The 22,350-nt window shown below is 37.0% G+C and overlaps 1 protein-coding gene across 4 annotated transcripts in view; it reads right to left on the bottom strand.

Annotated features, from left to right (window-relative positions):
• Window positions 1-22,350, bottom strand: part of ADK (adenosine kinase) — a 295,032-nt gene that overhangs the window by 43,184 nt on the left and 229,498 nt on the right. For all 4 annotated transcript variants that reach the window (XM_075758603.1, XM_075758601.1, XM_075758600.1 and 1 more), the window contains one exon: window positions 5,990-6,025. In XM_075758603.1, the coding sequence (XP_075614718.1) occupies window positions 5,990-6,025 (36 nt within the window). The remainder of the gene's footprint in view (window positions 1-5,989; window positions 6,026-22,350) is intronic.

Genomic DNA, 22,350 nt, shown 5'->3' with positions numbered 1-22,350 from the left:
CTGCAAAAAATTTCTGGAATCTTTGCTTTAAAGGGACTTTGTCTGTGCTCCATAGTGCATGTAGCTAGGAACAGCGAAACTGGCATACTGAACCAAAACTCTCTTCCCTCCAAACAGCACAACTTGTCATTAGAATATTGTCATTCCGATTCTCATAGTTGCCCTATGATCTGAAACACAAGGATTTCAATTTCTAATTTAGTTAGTTTTCAATCTAATCTAAATACAGGTATTCCTGTTATTTGTATAAGCATCAAATCCTTTTATAATGTTGTGTGGGAAGCTTTTGTTCTCAGATTTATCTCAAGTCAGAAAGTTCTACAAATTAACATTGGTATATGTAAACCTATTTCTTGCCATCATTTATACTTCTTTTTTTCTTGTATTTTTTCAACATTAGGAAAAGTAAGAAACACTATAATTACTCTCTGTGCAACTCAGCATGTCCCACTTCATTCATATCTTTGTTAAATAACACCATACTTTTTTCCCCAGTTTGCTCTCGTGTAGAAGCAACTGTAGTGAAACACAGCTGATTTGGTGAAGGCCTAGCATTGACTATATGAAAACGAAACAATGCTTTCTGCATTGTTTTGTGTCCTGTTCATTATGAATCCCAACTCATTTTTTTACACAAGCACATAATGAACAGAATTCATTTATAAAGCTGTCCAGAGTGGTTTCAAGTCATTTACCAGAGTTGTTACAATTAATTTGTATTATTAATAAATTGATTTTTATCTTCCCAAATCAGCATATCGTGTTATTTTGAAACCCAGGTACAGTATGTGCATTTTTGACTGCAGCTGCTGATTTTAACAAGAGTTTGATAATTTTTCATCAGCAGGTCAGTGAAACACTTCAAGAACTATAATCTGCATACCACTCAGTCCTGGTTACTTGCTGATTTTTCATAACCTTGTTGATCTTCAGGCACTTCACCTTTATTATGGACAGAGCATATGCCTGGACTATATATTTACCAGTATCTATTTATGTGAAAGTTATCTAGCTCTTCTGCAATACTCTTAGCCTGCCTTTAATTTCTCCCCCAACTCTGGTAGTCAGTGAGGTCATTGATTTATACACATTTGCCAAACACAAAAATAATTTCCCCTTAATTATGGGTGTCTCTACCTCTTTTTAAAATTCTCTCATACCTTTCATTTCCATATACTACACTCTCATTTGTGTTATTTCTTCCTTCCTCCTGCTTAGACTGTTAATATAGCTTTTAGAAGGCAACATCGTCCACCAGAGAAGAAAGAGAATGTTGAACCTCTCCGCATGGACTGAGGACAGTGAAGAGGGGCCATCTTACCCCTAATTTTCAAAAGGCAAGGAGTCCTTTAAAAGATGCCAGAGAAAAAATTGGAAAATGCTGCTGTTTTGAAACTTTTTAAAAGAGATTTGTGAGTAGCAGGTATCAGCCGGTGGCACAAGCAGTTGAATAGGGGATGTATGGAGAATTACAGCCCTCCAGCTTGGTAATACGTAGGCTTCTGAAGGTTCTCCTAAATTCTGAACTATTTCAGGCCTTGATAATTAAGAGATCCAGGAATGAGAAAATGCAATAAAGCATCATGGAGATCAAGGGAAACAGCAGACAGGTGTTTAGTTTTTGCTAGGTAGGAAGTGGCTACTAGTGACTTTATTAAGCACATTTACAGTGGAACAAAGCAGGCACAGAAACCAAAGAGCTTGAAGATATTTGTGCAATGTATTTACATGCACTTTAATTTTTAAAAGGAAAATGAGGAAGTTATAGTAGGAGAAAATGGCATGATCAAGAGATGATTTCTTCAGTTGAAGGAAGAATGAAGATGAACTTATATGAGGGAAACAGGACCCTGAGGAAAAAGATTAGTGAAGAATGATGGTAAAGGATGAAATAAAGTAGACAATGACGGAAAGTAAAAAGCACATATGTTTTCAGGAAAAATTAAATATATAATAAGCATGTAACAGTAGAAGAAGGTATTTAGGGGAAAAAGGCAATTTTTTAAAAAAGCAGAAATTTCAATACAGAGTGGTTTGGAGACTTGTGTCTGATTGTGCAGACTTTAAAAGTAACCGAATAGCATCTTCTGTGAGAATTAACTTGGTCATTTTAGCCAAAATCACTTTCTATACTAAAATTTTTCAAAGGAAGAGAATAAAATAGAGCTTATATAGTGGAAGAGCTGTAGTCTCAGTGGTGAGGAGGCTTTGACTTTTCCACAATATATCCCTACCTTATCATTATGCTGTATTTTGAAGGTACAACTGTGACATTTTATAATATGTGAATGTTTACAGCTTAAGACTGCAGAGGTACTATGCCTCTCATTTCATTGTCAAGCAAACATAGTGAAATGTTGTCATCTCCTTTTTCTGTTTAGAATATACATAATATTTTCAAATAGCTGAAATGAATAACATTTGTTTTGCACTGACTGGTACTTCCACAATTATCGAGACTTTTTTATACATCCTGTATCTACAGACATGGCTGAATGGTAAGACTGTACTGGTTTGTGGTCTTAAAGCCCCTACAACGTGTCCCAGATTCACAGGATACTCACACATATCCAATTATACACTTGAATCTGATTTAACAAAGCTGACGTACAAGTCTCACAGAAGCATGATTTGCCCATTGATGCTGCACTTGAAAAAACCATGCATGTGGCATTCATTTCAGCAAGTAAGTGGAATATATGCATGTAAAAAAAGTCCATCAGACATCCCACGATCAGATAGAGGTATGCAAAAAACTGCTCACAGTTAAAACTGCTAGTCTTCTGGTCTTTGCCTCTGGACAGATATACAATAGCTGGGATTACCGTAGCCCTGACCCAAACAGGCATAAATCCATCGAAAACCATGGACCTGTGCAGTGTACCTCTAACTTGAAGATCTAAATTTGGTCCAGGGTACCAAAACTCTCTAATTTGGTTTCCCAACCAATACATATGTAGGAGGAAACCTCTGCCTCTAATAGGAAAAATTATTTTGCATGGCAGCTGCTACTAACCCCTTAGATACACAATGCTCCACTCACTTCATTTTACTTCTTGGGTTGACAGACAGAATTGAACCCTAATTTTTATGTTAAAGTAGGATTATGTTTTCCTAATTCCTACATAGAATAAACAGCAAGTTACCATTTTATAAAAACAAAACTTCATAAAACTTTGTCCTGGCAATTTTGTTACTTGAAACATATTACAAACATCCAGCATATACAGAAATATACTGACAACCTTTCTACCAGTTCAAGGGGAACCAAGTCCAAGAGCTTCCCTGGGATAAAAATTGTGACTATTATAATGTATTACTGAGATGACTGCAACATACAATTAGGATGAAGCAGTGTCTTCACAGACAGTGAATTTAATATTTATTTGAAAGTTTTAAAATGTCATAGAACACAAAATTCACAAAAAGAAAATGCTGATGCACTCCAGGAAGAGACTGCATCACAAGCAATGTTCTACTTTTGATTATTACAGATAAGTGTTGGTCAGGAGATAAAATGAAGATTTCCTTCATGCTCTTCAAATATCATAATTGATTTTACAAAAATACCTTGGATTTCAGCAAAGTACAATGGAAAACTAACTGTTGTTCAAGTGAAGCATAAAAATAAAATTCCTTTGAACATGGTTTCTCTTACAAAGGAAAAACAAATTTGTGTCATGGAAGTATTTTCTCCTGCCTATGACAAGATTTTATTTCTTCAGAAAAGCTGTATTTTTTCCTAAAGTTGACTTGGTTGTACTACTTTTTTTTTTTTTTCCCAAAAATTGTTTCAGATATACTTAACTCAATCTATACTTAAATGATGCATTTAGGCCACATACATAAACTGTTGAAATTACTGGAAGGTAGAAAAGGAGATGATGTAAAAAAAAAAAAAAAAAAAAAAAAGGCAAAAAACCAGCTAGTCACAACTGATTCTCCATGCTAAAAGATGTCAGATGATTTTTTTTTAAAAAAATAAAATTCCAGGCTGCAATTCAAATGCACCTACTAGCAACTTTTCATCACTTCTTTTTGTTCTGGTCACTCCAGTCCTTTACTGTACTTCTCCGCGTTTCGTCAGTTCTCTATTCTCCATATAAATTGCAGAATCAGTTTTACAAGTTCTTTGAGAGTGGCTGGAAATTTTTCTTGTTTTTAATTGAAAGGCTAATTGAAGCTCTTTATGTTTTTCCTAAGATACTTTATTAGTAGCATGATTTTTTAATTTTTTTTTTTTTTGCCTCCACAGCACAATGGGAAAACAAGACTGTGGACACTTATCAAGTTTTACACATCTCTGTCAGTAAACTTGACATGTGAGTTGTTGCCAAGCGAGGGGGTAATAAGAGATAAGATCATAATCATTGTGCACTTTACTGATATGCTGTAATCAAATGTGGCAGATTTAGGATGTTCAGAAGGAACTGTGCTAGAATCTCTAAGCAAGCACTAATGGAAAGGTTAATACGACGGTAGTTAGCAGACACCAGCAAAAGCAGTTTGTCACTAGAACTGAATTTAAACCAGGCACATTCAAAGTCTTTAGCTCAAGGGGGCAATAAAAATATAGAATGGGTAGACTTAATACACTACTTCCTTTCTTTTTTTATTGTCTAGCTACCAGAGGGTACCGATAATTTGTTATGCTTCATATTATATTTGGAGGCATCTGTGAAATTCATTCATTTGATAGAATAAACTCAAAGTGTATTTTTATGCTAACAATACAGATTATACAAATGAAAATTGACAGTGATAAAAAGTCTTGATTTCTACAAAGCAGCCACATGAATTTGGGAAACATAAAATGAAATGGGGCAGCCCACAGTTTTAATATCTAAACCACTGATGGCATTGATGTACCTGCTGGTGTATGGTTCTAAAGAAATCTAAATTGTAGAACAAAAGCTGTCAGTCTTTCCCTCTTTTTTTATATGCAACCATCCACACACAAAAGTGGCATGTTCTTAAAGAGATACGGTTTGAATTGCGCGGCTTCTATTATTTATGCAAAATGGGTGTTGAGCAGTCATACTCCTATCTATTCTTTTACACTGCAAACAAATCAATTAAGGTGGGACTTATTCCAGTGAATAACCATGTAAAAGGATATATGTGTGTTCCGTTCTGCAATTTAGATTTCAGTAAGATCAGTTACTATCTAAAAAATTAGCACAACCGTTGTCACATTAATTATAGTATTTAAAACCTGCCTGTTTGAATTCAGCATTAGAGACCAATAGCTTATAGCTCTCCAGATTGTTATCTGAAATTAGCCAATGTGAGATCCTATTCAAATAAATACCTCAAGAAGATGAAATCAAAAGCTCTGAAAATCACTGTAAAATCAACAGTGTTTACTTCAAGAAAGTAGAGGATCATACATTTTTAGAGCACAGATGGAAAACACCAACTCAAATATGTTTTGAAACACAAATTCCACACTACCCCTTCTAAAAGAAGCTGTTTGTAGAAGCATGGTTTACATTAATCAGTACCTAACAATTTTATATACAACCTTTCTAAAATTCATTTGCATAATGATAATCCACATATGGCAGGGTTTAAGTTATTTGAGCGGTGTTATATTTCACTATTTAGTCTTGCTTCACCACTGCTTTAGCAGTGAATCCTTATGGAGTGTAATGCAGCTAATGAGGTAGCTTTTTAACTGAACAAACTGACAGGTCCCATATCTGCAGAGGCAGCTTGAAACCGTGCCCAACCTCTCGGCTTCCCAAGAGGCTTTTCAAAATTCAATAAATAACATCTGTAGGCGATGTTGGGTGCAGACCTAGCAGAGTGCGTCATAACACTGAGCTGGCAGAACAAAGAAACCATGACGACTGCCAAGTTTCCATGGCAACCGCTGCGAGGCTTGGAGAGTATAATAGCACATCAATCATTGTCCAAAAGAACTTCATTATCAGCAAGAAAAAAAACCTTTAGGATCTGTTTAGTGTGCAATTGTGGGTTAACTCACCTCAAAGCCTTGCTCTCTAGCAAAAGTGGCAGCTTCCTGAAATAATAAAAAAAAGAACAGTTAATTATAAAGGGCTAGATAATGAAGAAATAACACATTTTGAAACTCATTCAGCCAGTTTTCCTTTTACACGATTATCTCAATATACCCATATACAGTTGTTCAATTCTGATAGTCGCACCAAAAGCTTCCCCCTCCTTCCCTCAAGCCCAACAACAGCACAACGTCAACACACTTCACAAGTTCAAATAAAGAAGGTACAATACGTTTTTTTCCAGGCGAGAAAAGTTACTTCTAGAGATAGGACTTTGACTAGGAAACCACTACTTCAAACATCCTTCAGACATATTTTTAATTGAAATTGTATCATATTTCCATTTATGGGATACATTCATGGGATACAGGTTATCAAGCCATTTAAAAAAATCATTTGTCATCTACAGTGCATTAAAAAAAATAGGATCACAAAATGTGTTCAAACCCTTGTGGTGGAATCAGATGAGCATTTTAAAATACTCTGATGTCTTAATCACTGCTTTAGGCAATTTAACTATGTTCTTTTCCTGAAAGAACAGAGGAAACATCAGGGTATCAGAATGTCCTCATTTCTTATTTATATTAAATGGAGCAATTAAAATCTGTTTTGAAATAAAAGCAAGGAGACAGAAGACAATAGCAATGTTTTTCTCTTACTCACTTTCTACTTTAACATTGCAAATATTGCAGAAAACCCTCAGTCTTTATGTTTTTACTTGCATTTTTCCAGATTATCTTTGCCAAGTGATATTAATAGAGGGAGAAGTCTTGAGCCAAAATGGTGAGTTGATCCAACTGAACAAAAATAACTACCATACCAAGCCATTTAAGTCCAGTGTCCCTACGACAGCTTTTAGTGCTGCAGAAAATACATACTTGTGGACTTATATGATCTGCCAATTTGGGGGCAATATAAGAATTTGAAGTGGGTACAATTGATTATAACAACAGTAAGTTGAGGTTAATAAAATGTGATAAGCTGAAAAGCACAACTCCTCAGGCTGCTTCACTGCAGAAACATAAGGCTGACCGGGTTAGCCTTAGCTGATGTTGACAGAAAAACTGAATCATGGTCCTGACAATTGGGTGCGGGCAAGGTTAGCCACTTTGACAATTTACTTACAATTGAATTCCTTCTTGTACATCACACAGTCAATGACATTTGCTAGCCTGGCTGTCAAGAAGGAGTGTAGGGTTCAAAGATATCATGCAGTGTTTTCCTAAACCAGCATGTGATTAACAAAGCCTAGGCTCGTATGAAAAAAGGAGCCTGCAAGCTTCCACTCTGAAGCGATGCACTCACAATGAACTGCAACACAACCAAGAAAGCCTCAAATGGGACCGGGACACAGAAACAAAAAGCAAAAATCAGAAAAATAAGGGAGTCGTAAGGGGGCAGAGAATAAGAAAATGGACTAAAAATTACGTACTGTAGCCAAATTACTCCTTTAACCTCAGGATTTTGGTCATGCAGTTGAAATCGGAAGTTACACTGATCTGTCCTGACGGGATTTCTTTAATGTCCCAATGCAGCAGGACATTAACATCTGTGCTAAACTATTGTTTGGCCAGGAAACTGGACACCAGTACATTCTTACATCTGTTAAATAAAAACTATTCTAGTTCAGTAGTATTTCCTTATGTGGGAGACTTTGAGAGAATTCATCTTAATTTTCTGTACTGGGGCACCCATGCATAGCACATGTGGTTTGAAAGACCTGGCGCTTCCACAAGAAAGGATAAATGATTGCACATTTGTTAAAAAGTATCTCATCTTTGGATTTTCATGTTAGAGCGTCATCTTTTAGCCTGGTCTGCTGCCCGGCTACATGAATAATGGCAGCTAGCATACAATCATAGATTTCCTTGCAGTTGACCTCTAATCTGAGGGTGTCTGAATGTGCCAAAGAACAGCAGCAATCTTCATTTTCTTCTCTCCTATCAACCAAACCTCAGAGTAACTCCTTAGCAGCTTCTGTCAGTAAGGACTGCACCTATAGCCCTCTAAGAATCAGCCTCTCTCAGAATTACACCCTTTTGAGAAGAATTAAGGCCCTTCCAGTAAAAAAAGATAATAAAGCTCAAAACACAGGTTTGGAGACTACAGTTTGGTGTTTGCAAAATGGTGAGAAATGTGAGGCAGACCCTGAATGCCAGGGACAGTTCAAAGTAAATTAACCAGATAAAAGCAATGAGAACATTTAGTATCTATTCACAATAACAGTGAGAACAGGAAACAAGCAGACCCCATCTGTGCAGCCCTAGGGCACCTCATACTGAGCTTCACGTCGCTAATAAAGTAGTCAGGTTAAAATCTAAGTGGCTGTAACATGTGGAGACTGTTAGGGTTACAACGGCCAGCCAGGGCGTTCCCTGATGCAGGTGATAATCAGTATGATAATCACTATATTTACAGGCTTTCCATTTTATATCTGACATTGGAAATCACGAAGAAGGAGGGATTAAGGAAATAAACAACCTACACAGAAGCTTTACCGCTCCCCGGAGAATGCAGCATTTTCATTCATGCGTGACATGCGACAACAGCAAAGCAAAACAGCGACAGAACAGAATTTTCTTAGGAGGCTTCATTTCACATCAAGAGTTCTTTCAGTTTTGATAAACTTTAGACATTATTCATTCATTACTCCAACTCATCATTTTCAGAGCTATTTTCCATTATTGTCTACAACAAAACACCTCATTTCATAAAACTCTCTCCCCCACCTTTTTACTCTTTCATACTAAATATATTAAAGAACACACACTCCTTTTTCTAAATAATCTTTTTACTAACCACACCAGCAAATTTATTGCTGTACCACCTAAAGTAGAAATGGGATTTGTTATTAGTTACGAAACATTATTTGGCTCATGTAGTTTGGGAAAAAAAGAATCCTAAGTACAGTCATGTCGAAAAAAAACTGTGTAAGGCGTTACTTAATGGGAGTAACAAAATGTCACCACAGTTAACACACACCCTCTCTTTGCACAATAGTGAGCACTTTACACAGGAAAGCGAGATAAATTAAAGAGATAACAATAAAAAAAGACAGCTTCCGTTTGTATTGGCCTTGCTGTTATGTTAGAACCTGCTTGCTAGCTGAAAGCTGTTTCCATTCTTGCATGTATTTTATTGCTGTTGGAGTCCCAGCATTTAGTAAATGGAGCTGTCTAGAATCTAATTGTAACAGGACTTGTTAAAATTCTGAGCCTTTTTATCACCAGCAAACTATTTGTTTCTAAGTAAACAGAAACACACCTTCCAAACACAGAATTCATTAACATCTACCTTCCTAGGAGTATATGTTAGCCCTCTGTGTTAGACGATTCTGTGATTAGAGTTAAGATGGTTTGACTTCAATAATTGTACATTCGGTTTGTCATAACACACAGAAGGTACACTATATATTAACTATTCTCGACAGCCAATTTTTTTTGTCTGTACCAAGGTTTTATGGTGACTTGATCAAATTATAGCCAAAATGGTAACAACATGCATGTTGGGTTAAAATTAATTCATGTAGGCCAACATAAAACTCATGCAATTGCACTGAGCAGCATTTAAAGCCATGTATTGCTGAAATTAGCTGACAAAGACTGTTTCAAAAGCACCACCAACAGTATTATCTACAATATGCATTTTAACCTTTATACAGAGAAAAGGAGCACTGTAAACTAAATTTGCATTTCATTGCTGAAATCAACATTATCTCATAAAGAAATGATAAAACAGCAGGACAGCAATGATACCCTTGCACACTGAATGCGTTTCCCATAATTACACAAGAAAGCAAATGCAGGGGACACTGAAGCTAATCCCTCCCCTGCCATCCTTCTTGGTAGAGGAAACATCTCACAGAATAACCTAAACTCACATATTAGTGTATTACCCTGTGCAGCTCTCTCTAATTCTCTATTTTTCCTTGGGGGGGTGGGGTGGGGGAGACAGGCACCACCCACAAAAAAACCCCAAAACAAACAGCTGGATTTGATTTACTTTTTTTTAATTGGGGGATTACTTGCAGGTTTTGAGGGAGTTCCTATTGCAGTAACTGTAAACTTCCTGACTTATCCAAAGTCCTAAGCCAAGGACTTAAGCCCAAAACAAGCCCTGTTCACGTTTTTAGGAACATCATCCTCTTCCTCCACATAACAAATCCGTGACTCAGTGGGTTCAGCCCAGCCCATGAATCAATATAACCTTAAACCTGTGCACACACATACAGCATGTCTAACTGCAGAGGAAGATCCTTGCAGTAAGTCAGAGTGCATAATGACAAAAAGAAATAAAAAAAGCAAACTTGACCAGACTCACTTAATGAGAAACAGTAAATGACTATGGGGATCATCCACTTAATGCCTCCTACTGGTACCAACCATGTTTGATTATAACTTGAATATTACTTCTACCACTGTACCTTACAAGACTTTTTAAACTGCTACAATCTTCTAAAAATCACATTTTTAACATTTCCTTCCTTTCATACATTTCAGAAGTATGAAATGTTAGCTTTCTTCCATTTACATTGTTTCCCCGAACACATTAAAGGCTACAATTATCTCGCTCAGATAATTCCATTTTTCTTCAATATAGTTACTTAGTACTATCCATCCCACTCATGAGTTCATCGCCAATCCTGGTATAACTTGGTGCTCTTTGTATCCTCCCCTGCTTTTCTACAGATTGCCTTGTTTGTGGCAACAAAGTCAGTTTCACAAATCTCTAACATTAAAACCCTGCTATCTAAATGAAACGGGTGACAACAAAGTCAAATAAGCAAATGGGGATATAGGGAAGACTCTCATGCAAGTGAAGCACATCAGTATCTACAACTTCATTCTGTAGAAGACTGACTCAAATAATCAAAGTTGGTTTACATCGACAGTCGCCCTTCCTAGAGATAGGTGCTGAAGATTTGCATTTCTGAAATAGATATTTTTATTAATGATTTCCTAAAGGACAGCATACTTGTAAAATTTTCAAAAACAAAATAAACCAAACCAACAACCAACCAAAAATTCGTGTATTATTTGTTTCACTGCACTATAGAGACATGAAAGTATTCCGCTTTATTGTAATATAATTACTAACACTCGTAGTTCAGCTTTCCTTAGGAAGGCACATTTGTCCTTCCTATCTCCCTGTCCCTTCTGTCATCTTTCTCTGTGCCTAACAAAGCGCTTTCCTATAAAATTCTGTGCTTTCAGAGCTATATCCTTAGTTTCATGTACTCCATAGCTACTGAAAACCTCTGATTTCAGCAGTATCTGTTGTGCCCAGTAATTCTGAATACAGGTCAATAAAAGACATCTTTTGTTAAAATCTCCCTCCTTTTTTTGTAAGAAGATAAGTCATGAAGAATACTACTGTCAAGATCACCATGTGCCCTCCTTTTGGTATTTCCTTCATAAAACACTCATCACAGTGCAGGAGGTAAGCTAGTTTTTAAGGAGGGGGGCTAGTCAGCTGTGCCATGCCATGTTTTCCACTCTTCCAGCTCCAGAGCAGTTTACACTAAATATGACCCTGAAAATGTGTCTTAAGGTACAGACAGGACAATGGATTTTCAGTTGCTGCCTTTGAATTATAACAAAGATGTCATATATACACCCACTAACCTCATGACACGGTGGGGTGTTCTTATATGAAATCCAGGTATAATATAGCCCATAAATGTGCAGTAATATAACCTGCCTTTATACCACTCTTTCCTGTGTATGCTACACAAAGCCAAACTTAAGCTATGCTTGATTTTATTGCCCATCCAAATTTTAAGTGAGGAAACAAGATGCATATATATACACACACACATACATAACAGCAGATCCACAGTTCTTAACATGGTAAATTAAAAGCATGCAAGAATTATGATTACTTTCATGCTATGCAAATAGAGGTGATGTCAAAGCTGTGGTAATGATAATCATGGCCTACCTAAGCAATCAGAGGTCAATACTGCTGAAGACTATCTGATGCTCAGTTGAAAACATGATTTCAACAAATGGCCCCTGTCATTCTGTTATTTAAAATGAATGGATGGAAAGTCTAAAGGACATAGTTCCAGCTGGATCACTAACTTTTGGTGCCAACAGTACATTTATTGTGGTTAGTTGTAGGGTACATACATTCCTCTTCAATTCAGTGCTAAATAGTTATCAACAGTTACTCAAAACACTGTAGATTGTCCTATCCAGCCTTCTATGTTATTGTAGTCTGATTTAGACAGGCATTACTTTAAGGTCAACTATTACTACATTTTACTGTGTAAAAGCAACACGAGCTCATATGCTGTTATTAAAAAATGGCCATTTATAAAGGCACTCAGGAGGCAAATGTGATTTTACCCTTTTTCTTTTTTCTTTTCTTTCCCCCAGAGACAGTTGCTTTAATATGGGTCATATGAGAGTTTGAGAAACAGAAGTCAAAAGAACCACCCAGCATATTTTCTGAAACAAATGCCTACACGGTGAAATTCTGCTACAGCTGATAAAGTCTGAGCTATACTTGGGGATGTGTTACATGGGTGTAAAGCTCTAATATTATTTTCATTTGACAAGCACAGAAGACAAATCCTTGATTTGGTCAGTAGTGTACACCTGCTCATGTTTCAGAGATCAGTAGAAGCTGGTCACAGAACGGACAGACCCCGCACACAGCTTGAGAATCAACATTGAGCAGCATATCTACCACCAAATATCTGAGCAAGTATCTACCCTTCACTGGCTATTACTGAAGAAAGCACAGCTGGCATCAATTGGATGGGCAGATTATCATAAAGGAGCACTGAGGTGTTTTTTTTTTTTCCTCTTTACTTTTCCCATGAGCAGTGCCAGACCCCAAAATTGCTTTTCTTCATAAAGGATAGCAAGTGTTCATATCATATCCTAAAATATTATTTCAGCTTGCTCCAGTAGTACTAAAGATACTGGTAAATACGTCTACACTGCCTTCACGCAGTAGGTGAAAATATAAAATAATAATAATCAGTTGAAGTGAATAACCAGAACAAGTATAAATACCATATGGGGTTAAAGTTGTAATGTTCAGAGGGGGTTCTGGCAGAGTACCAGAGGGGTTTGTCTGAAAAAGCCTAGTGTGAAAAGAACTGAGAAAGAAATGTATTTCCTGTCCTGCTTGGGTTCACCCTGGAGCATCTGTATCACGTACAATTCATTAATATTCAAGTTATTTATTTTCCTATTCAGGTTATTACCAGAACTATAGCTCCTGCTAGAATCTTCTATGGAAGAAAAATCACCCTGAGTCAGAGCTTAATGCCATTACAGGGTCTGCAACAGCTGCAGCAGTGAGATGCCTCTGAGCCATTTTGAAATTTTATGATGGATAAAGCACTATTACTTATATCTCTACCTTACAACCTTACCTAAAGAACTGAACTACCTATGACTCTGCATCTCTCCTCACACATTATAAGCATCAAATTATTGAATGATAGTTCCTTACACTGTCTTGCTATACAAATATGTCGGTGTCTATCTTAAAAATAGATGCATCATGATCAGAAAAGAGGGAGAAGGAAAAAAAAGACCCCTTAATTATCAGGAACAATTAGGAGAACATAATAAAAATGAAAAAAAAATATCTTAACATTAATTTAATAGCTAGAAGAGTTTTATACACATATAAAAAATAAAAGATGTGCGGGGTCTTTTGAAGTCTTTAATACTGCTCATTGGATGTTCTTAGTGCTAAGTTTCTGGCTGAAGGATGACAAACAGAAATAAAAGATTGCATCATTTTCAACAAGGCCTTCTATGATTGCAACCACTCAGACTAGCCTGAAATCACTGACAAGATATTCTCATCTAGCAATTTCAGATGAAGAGAATAATCAGATACTGTGCTAAAAGTGCTGGGATCCAGCAGGACTTGTCTCTAGTCCAGCTAAAGGTTAACACATTTTTAGCAGTGAAATTGAGTTGTTTTATATACCTTGTTCGGTATGATGTCATGCACAGCCATTTAGAATTATAACTAAGGCTATGGTATTGGGAACTCTGTAAAGAGCAATCATCACATAACTCTCCATGTGCTAGGCTTGCACTGCTTGTTAACTCTAGCAAGAAAATAAAATTGTTCACTGCGAACTCCAGCAATAACACTAACTTTTTAACTGATCTTAATATTACATATTTTACCCTTTCAATGAAGTTTGAACCTAGTTGATGTAAAGAGTCTTACTGGAGTTTGTTGTGCGATTTAATGCTATTTTACGCTTATGTGTGTTCAAGATATGAATATTCAAAATACAATTTTTTTCTTTTATTTTGAGTTTAGGCTACTGCAGCTACTTTATGGCAGGAAAAACCTAGTTCTTAAGTCTGTACTAGTGGCTCTCTCTCACAACATGGTCATTGCATGGAAAAACAAAATTTCAGTCTGACCATGGTTAGGTCACTGTGGTCCTGACTGAAGAACATGAGCTCTAATTCCAGATGTGACTAAGGCACTATTTATCATCTTGGACAAGTTGCTAATTTCTTGCACTATTTTTTTTAAATCTATAAAAGTTAGTATTTACCTGCTTCTGACCATTAAGTGTTTGAGGATGAGTGGTTTTTGGTATGTTTGTTCCTTTTTCTAAGAGAAGCCAACCTGATGAGCTCAGGGCAGGGACTGAAAGAAAAGTCAAGTAATGAAATTAGAGGGATAACAAATTCCAACATATTTTAAAGAGGTATTACAAAAATCACAGAGTGGTTGAGGTTGGAAGGGGCCACTGAGCATCATCCAGTCCAACAACACTACTCAAGCAGGGTCAGCTACAGCAGGTTGCTCAGGACTGTTGGGTTTTGAATATCTCCAAGGGTGGAGACTCCACAGCCTCTCTGGGAAATCTGTTGAGCACTTGACTGCCCTCACAGTAAAGGTTTTTTCTTATGCTTAAGTGGAATTTCCTGTAGTTGAATTTGTGCCTGCTGCTTCTTGTTCTGTCACTGGACACCACTGTGAAGAGCCTGGTTCCATCTTATTTACTACCTCTTATTAGGAATTTATATGCATTGATAAGATCTTCTTGAGGCTCTTGGTCTCCTCTCCTCATACGACAGATGTTCCAAACCCTCAGTCATCTTTGTGGCCCTTTGTTGGTATCACTCCAGTAAGTCTATGTCTTTCTTGTGCTGGGGAGCCCAGAACTAGACCCAACACTCCAGATGCGTCTCACTACTTCTGAGTGGAGGGGGAAAGATCACTGCCCTCCACCTGTTGGCAGTGCCCAGGATGCTGTCAGCCTTCTGTACTGTGAGGGCGCACTGCTGGCTCAAATCCTTTTTTTTTTTTTTTACTGGGATCCTGAGGTCCTTTTTTTTGCAAAGCTGCTTTCCACCCAACTGGTTCCCAGTCAGTTCCTGGGACCAACATTCTTCCCCAGGCAAGAGTACCTTCCATTTTAATTTGTCAAACTTCATGAGATTCCCATTGGCCCATTTCCGCAGTCTATCAAAGTCTTTGAAATTTGATACTATACTTTGCATTAAGATGGTAGCTACTGACTGCAAGCATGGGATAAAATCCATACTGGGACTAGGCAGACAGGGAAAGACTTTATCAAAGACTTATTTATATAAGCAGACAAATTAGATTACTGTTAGGATGGCAAAGCAACAGCTAAAGAAGCCAAGCAACTAACCATAACCATGCAGCAGGTGAGGATGTATCAGAAGCAGTTGCTCTGACAAATAAACTATCTCTCAGAGACTCAGAAAAATGCCCCATCCAGCTTTTGCTGGCCAAAGGACTGTTATCATCAGTACAGCACACCAAAGATGAAGAAAACTAATGTCCACTAATGTCTTGACCACTGAACTTTACCTATTTCATATGGGTTATAATATGCTTGACAGCAGACATTCAAATTACCTATAACCAATTGCTTCATACATTCAAATCACTCTCTCATTTCATTGTAATTGCTTTCTCCTTTAAAAATAGCTGAGGTCAAAAGATCACAACTATCCTATTGGCTGGTTTTGTCACTAACTATGCTTTCCAACATGAAAGTGAATTTTTTTCAAGAAGTGGGGTTCAGAATTCCTATGACAGAAAGCAAACTATATGCTTTCTCAGCACTCCTTTCTACTTTTGAGACACCACACTCATCAAAGAAAAGAAAATGATAAAGAGTAAGATGCAACAAAGAATATAAAATGATGTATGAATATGCATGAATTCCAACAGAAAAATTTTCAAAATTAAATTATTTAATTATGGAAAACTACAATCCTGCATCAAAGATCAGTAATCCTTCACCTAATACCTAACAGCATAACTATGAGAACAACTTATTTGTTAAAAGTGCATATTTCAGCAATGCATTATTACATGGATAACTGTACGCAACCCCCTTTCTCTGAATGTGATCATTTGCTCTAAGATGCACTAGATATGTAGCAGTAATACTGATACGAAGCTAAATCCATAGTGGTTTTGTCTGTCATTCATTTGCCTTCCCTGGTAAACCAAGTTTACGTACCCATATATACACACACATACACATGACGTTCCCAAACACATACATCACTCATGATAAAACAAAGGTGATCTCCCCCTCTGAAACCTTCTGTAGTCTTCTACATACACCCATTCTCCAAACCGTTCCTGGTGAAATCAATGGTTTCACAAGCATTTTTATTCACTAGACCTCTAACTAGGGAAAAAAAGGCCTGCCTGCAATGGAATCACAGCCATTAAAATACCACAACTTATCGGCACTTTCAAGTTTTCTGAGCACTTGAAGGTTATGAAGACCTACAGCTATTGTTTGAGATATACTGGTTACATCACCATTCGTGTTAAATAGTACTGGTGTATCTTTTTGTTACTATGAAGTAATTTTACCTTGTTAATATAGTTGCAATAAATAATTATCTATTCTCTCTTAAAAATATAATTTGATACATTCACTAGGTATAAAATATTAAAATGCAAATACATTTTTCTTACAGTACAATGGCAGAGATTGTTGCACAATTTGCTATGTACTGTTGTTCTTCAGTTCATAAATTCACAGGGATAACTTTTAAAACCAAGCTGAAAAGTAAAATTTGGACTCAGTCCACACAGAAGAGAAATTATCTACATTTGAGTAACAGAAAACTTTGAGTTTCAACTGTGCTCTTTTTACAAGAGCAGTTCTCTAAATCTCTGCTAAGCAAGGACACTCTCCTAGTGGCACCAGCTGCATATTCTAAAGGATCATAAAAATGTATCATAGGTTTCAAGCAATAATGTTTTATAAATTTTGTACGTAAGTATACAAAAAAACTTACCATCTCTGATTCTACCATATGCACATTCTCCACAGACTCCCAGACTCAAAGAACATTTATTAATCCTCAGTTGTATTTCAGAACAGTTACCACTTTAACTTCTACTTCTGTGTCTTTAAAATGCTACATATATTTTAGGATTTGTCTCACAACTATTTTTTAATTACTGAGAACAGATTGACATTATATTTTAATATACATTTATATATTTGTAACCATTACTATATGCTTAGTATATTCGGCATATTGCAAATGAACCTGAAATTGCACCTGATACTTTCATTATTTTATTACATGACACATGTAAGACTACAAATTATTCTGAAGCTGAAATTAGTAGCCACAGTAATAGCAGTAGTAATTCAGTTTTGGACAGGTTATTTTTAGCTAAGTACTTGCTCAAGCCCTTCACTACAGATTTCTCACACCTCCTGAGTGCTTAGAAGTGTAAATAATCTTTTTTTTCTCTGCCTGTAGCATTATATTTGTGTTTAAATATAACAGAAGTTATTTCAATCTATTTAGTTTGCCTCACACTTTCGAACACAGAGAATTCCTGTTATTTCTTCCAAGACGTTGTGTCTCTTACATTTTATGCAAAATTTGAAAAGAGCTGTAGGGTCAAAGCAGTGCTGTTCTTTTGTTCAGACTGCATTCCAATTTGGGTTCTTGAAAATTTACTTCTTTCTCTTATATTAGTAATAAAATTTTTGGCCAAATACCAGACAACAAATGAATGGGAACATTCTAAAACAGTAGTGCTACGCTTTCAGAGCAAAAGTAGTGGCAATAACAGCACACCAGATGCTGCATTAGAAGCTTTTTTAAAAGACAGCTATTTAGGGATTTAGGGAAATGAAGAAAAAAATAGGCTAGGACCTCTGAAAAGTGGCACAAATTTGTAGAATCTCCTTGGTTTGAGGTTTGCTTTTCCTGAAAGAGCTAGGAGGAATGTAGTGCTCTTATATTATAGTAAAATGTAATGATGTTATAAACAACAAGCTAGAACAGATATTCAGCACTAGCAGACATGTATACATCTTCTTAATTCCTCATCTCGTGTTGGATTTTTGTATCATACACTTCTCTTTCAGTCAAGTTAATCAACTCTTCTGAATTATGCTTCGAAAAGTCACATATGACATCTACTATGCCATGTTTTGAAAATTGTCATGCTCTAAAAGGCATTTGGTTTAGACCATGAAAACAAACAGTTTATTTGGAGTCTGGCTGGCTTATATGGCGAGCAGTGAACAGTTTGCAGAGGATACTGTGTTAAAAGTGTCACTTTTTAAAAATAATATTGAAGCAGTTCTTTACAAACATGGCACTTGTCCAAAGCACATATGGAACATTAAATATAACCATAAAATTTTATGCACCAGATTTGACCAAGGTCTTGAGCTCTAATTTATATTTTCTCCGTTTTGCTGAAAGACTAGCTGCATTTGATAAAGCGACTTCATAAGGACTCTGTTCTCCTAACATTTACACACCACACATCTGGACTTGGAAAGGGATTCTGAGTAAAAGAGCCAACTAATGCAGATCTTGTTTACATTATGTGCAATTACTCTTGTGTCATGAATCTCCCTGGGATATCAGAATGTGCTGAAGACACCCAAAGAAAATGCACTTCAAATAAAAGTGCAAAAGCCTGGGTGTTTCTGTCCCTATCAATGAGCTCGGTACACATGATCATGTAAGAAAATGAATGGTATTTGTATTTTATAATAATATTGCATTTCATTTTTATTAATTATTTGTATGTAATTAGAGCTGCCCTCAGTGTCTGAAGATATCTGTTTGGATTGTTTTTCTCTCACAACTCGCTCGCTGCAGCCAAGGGAACTAAGTGATGGCAGTTGCAACACTCAATTCAGTTACATAAACACATCTTCCTTGCCAGATTCCCCTGCAGCGTTCCCATTTCATGAAATGAGTCTCTATCATTTAGTAACATACTGTACCAGCAAGTTTCTTCTCATGTGACAAAAACTTAGGTCCTCTGCTTCTGGCAGCAGAGCAGCATGTGTGTGAGCATCACACACATGGTATCCACCCCAGACTGGGTGGCTGCACCAGCAAGAGGACAGAGAAGAAATATAATACTTGAGTAGCTACAGAACAAGAATTCGATGCCAGATTTTAGTAGAGGAAAGACAGCCTTCACCCAGAAATTGAGGCAGATTTATTCCTAAGTCTGTTGCAGTGGCAACAAAGGTGAGTGTACATTATACCTTCAAACATATACAAGATGCACGTGCTTCTGTATTGAGTGTATTTGCCAGTAATGATAAAAAAACACTCTGGCCAGACTATTCTTGTAGGTGTAAATGGAGTTATACTTTTTAACATCACAGCTGGAACAAACACACTCTTGAGTATGAAAGCAGTATGTGGTAAAAGTGGAGAGGCATAGACAGAGTGACCTAATCTATCACACAGCTGCCCAAGCTGCAGAGAGAGGGGGCTTTCTGGACAAAGTTTCCCACCATACCTGTCCATCAGCATGAAGCTGGGTGCTCACACTCCATTCACTTGCTGGAGCTTCCCCTTACCATGGATAGGTCACTGTTGAAGGCTATCTGGTAAATTATATAGGGACTAGTACCTCTACGTCTGTGCAAAGGTCAGAGACAATATAAGTCCTTGGGCATGTTTACATCGGGCAGCGGAGCATCACGGAGATCTTAGAACTACCTGAGCTGCTAGTGCAGAGAGTCACACAGCTTAAGGTACTCCCAAAGCACAGCACTCGCACCAGCAAATTGAATCATCTCATTTTGCAAGTTACATGTCCAGGGTCGGTTCAAATATCTTTGGGTGAAGAGTAAACCTATGCTCTTAAAGGATTATTCGTAAATTCCACTTGCTGCCTAGATAAACATAAAAATACTGAGGTTTTTTTTTCTGAGAAAAAAAATATAGGAGATTGGAGAGAATCCAAATAAAAACTGAAGTAGTTAGAATTACGTATTAATGATTACTAATTATAACACAATGAAAGAGGCTTTTTTTGATCCTTTTACACAATATGCAGACAACATGGAGGCCATGAAAAAAAGTTTCCTTCTTTTTAATTTAAGACTGCATTTTCCTTTGGGAGCCTCTGACTAGATTTAGAGAGTCTAAATGGTGGCATTGCTACATAAAGCTGGAATCTGAACCACTCAGTCTCCACCTCCAGTTCAAGGACTTAGGGAGGTTGGATCAAACTTCCCAGCTAAAATAATTTCCTAACTCTTCTCTACAACTCATACAGATAAACTTAACACCTAACAGCACCATGTCCACTTCCCTACCCTGCAAAGTGAGATTCCTTCTTTGTGGAAAGAATTCTGACACAGGCCAATATGAGGAAGAGGAGATCAACAATTACATGAACGTGGATCAGTTTTACTTTTGCATTGTCACATGGAATTGCTAATGGCTGGCTCCACGTGTTGACGTTGGTTCAGTAATTCACATGCCCCGGTCCTCTTTAACTAAAGACATTTTCAATGTAAGTTGAACAGGAAAAACCCACTCCTGTTCTAGCATAGGATTGTCCACAAATGGACACAATACAAATTGAGTTAAAGCTGTTGTGCTTAAAATAACATGCTATCTCAGTTCAGATTAACTTTGCTGTGTAAACAAGTCTTTTTAAACAAGAATGACTGAAATAGTGGGTTAAGTCTGCAGTCCCATGAACTGCTTTTCCTCAATTATCCATATTCACAATTGTTATATGTATTCAGGTTATCCCACGCAAGCAAACACAGCTATAAGAAGAAGTCTAGATCTGGGGTAAGAGTTTTCACCTTTTACTTGCCCACTGTCACAAGTCACATCGGGTAGCCTACCACTGCTGCAGTGGTTAATGCTGATATGGGAAAACTAGTACTTGGCTTCTCATTTCTATTGGTGTTAGTGAGCAGCACCCCAAGGTATACAAGCTTACTACCTAAATACTTCATAAATTTGCCATTTCTAAAGTAGAAGCAGCAGCAGGGGAAAAACCCACCACTTTTTGTGATGCTATTTTATACAACATTAACAAGCTGTAAAAAGCCAAAAGATGGCTTCATTTATGATTCACACTTAAAATCAGAGAAAATGTCTTCCTGAATACCACACATTATTTTCCTGGAATATTGTATGTAAGTACCAATATTCCACAGAAGACTAAAGGTTAAGTATACACTAGTGGAGCCAGTGAAGCTTTTCTTTCAGCTTAGTGGCAACAGATTTACAATACTAGGGATGCTAGTGACCTGAGATCCACTTGCACAAATTGCTTTTCACCATAAAATGTTCTGTAAATCTGTGTGTTACTGTTTGTTTAGGTAAGCATGTGACACCCTCAACTTCTACTTTCAGTACTTGTGCAGAAAATAATCACAGTTCAGGTGGCATATGGGTATTTTGTATTTCAGAAGCAGCAAAGAAATCTGGTGACACGGTCATTGCTATGGTAAGTATACTTTTTTTAGTGAACATTGAAGTAAATAGGTACATAAAGCATGTATAAGTTGTCACTACATAAGTTACTGCTGCCCTGGAGCTGCAATAATTTGCTTCCTTTAAAATCATTAAATGTAGCCATGAATACTTGGTATCTGCAATGTCCTACTATTTCAATAAGATGACAAGGCTCCTCTTACATAATATAGTGCAAACACACAAGCAAACTGATTTATTAAGAAAGGAACTTTCTGGAGAAGTAATTTATTGGCCTCTAAGTAGTGAAGTATGAACAGGCTTCTGGTCTGCATGAAGAAAACCACTCCCAGGTCCTGATGCACTTAGGGAAGGTTGAGCCCTTGTAGAAAGTTTGAAAGGCTAAGGAAATTTCTCCACCTCTGGGAAGTACAGAGCCATTTTCAGGTAGAGAGCTCCATCTGATCTTCTCAAATCTTCCCCTTATTATTCGTCTCCTCCTCTCCTCAAATAATCCACAAACAGCTGAGATGTGGAATTAGAAAAGAACACATCTGTTCTGGATGGACCCTGCCCTCCTTTGGCAAAGAGCAGTAACATGCAGA

This window comes from Balearica regulorum, chromosome 7, assembly GCF_011004875.1.
Source record: "Balearica regulorum gibbericeps isolate bBalReg1 chromosome 7, bBalReg1.pri, whole genome shotgun sequence".
NCBI lineage: Eukaryota > Metazoa > Chordata > Aves > Gruiformes > Gruidae > Balearica > Balearica regulorum.
The sequence above is the reverse complement of the archived record's forward strand: the minus strand, read 5'-3'. Positions and strand labels throughout refer to the sequence as shown.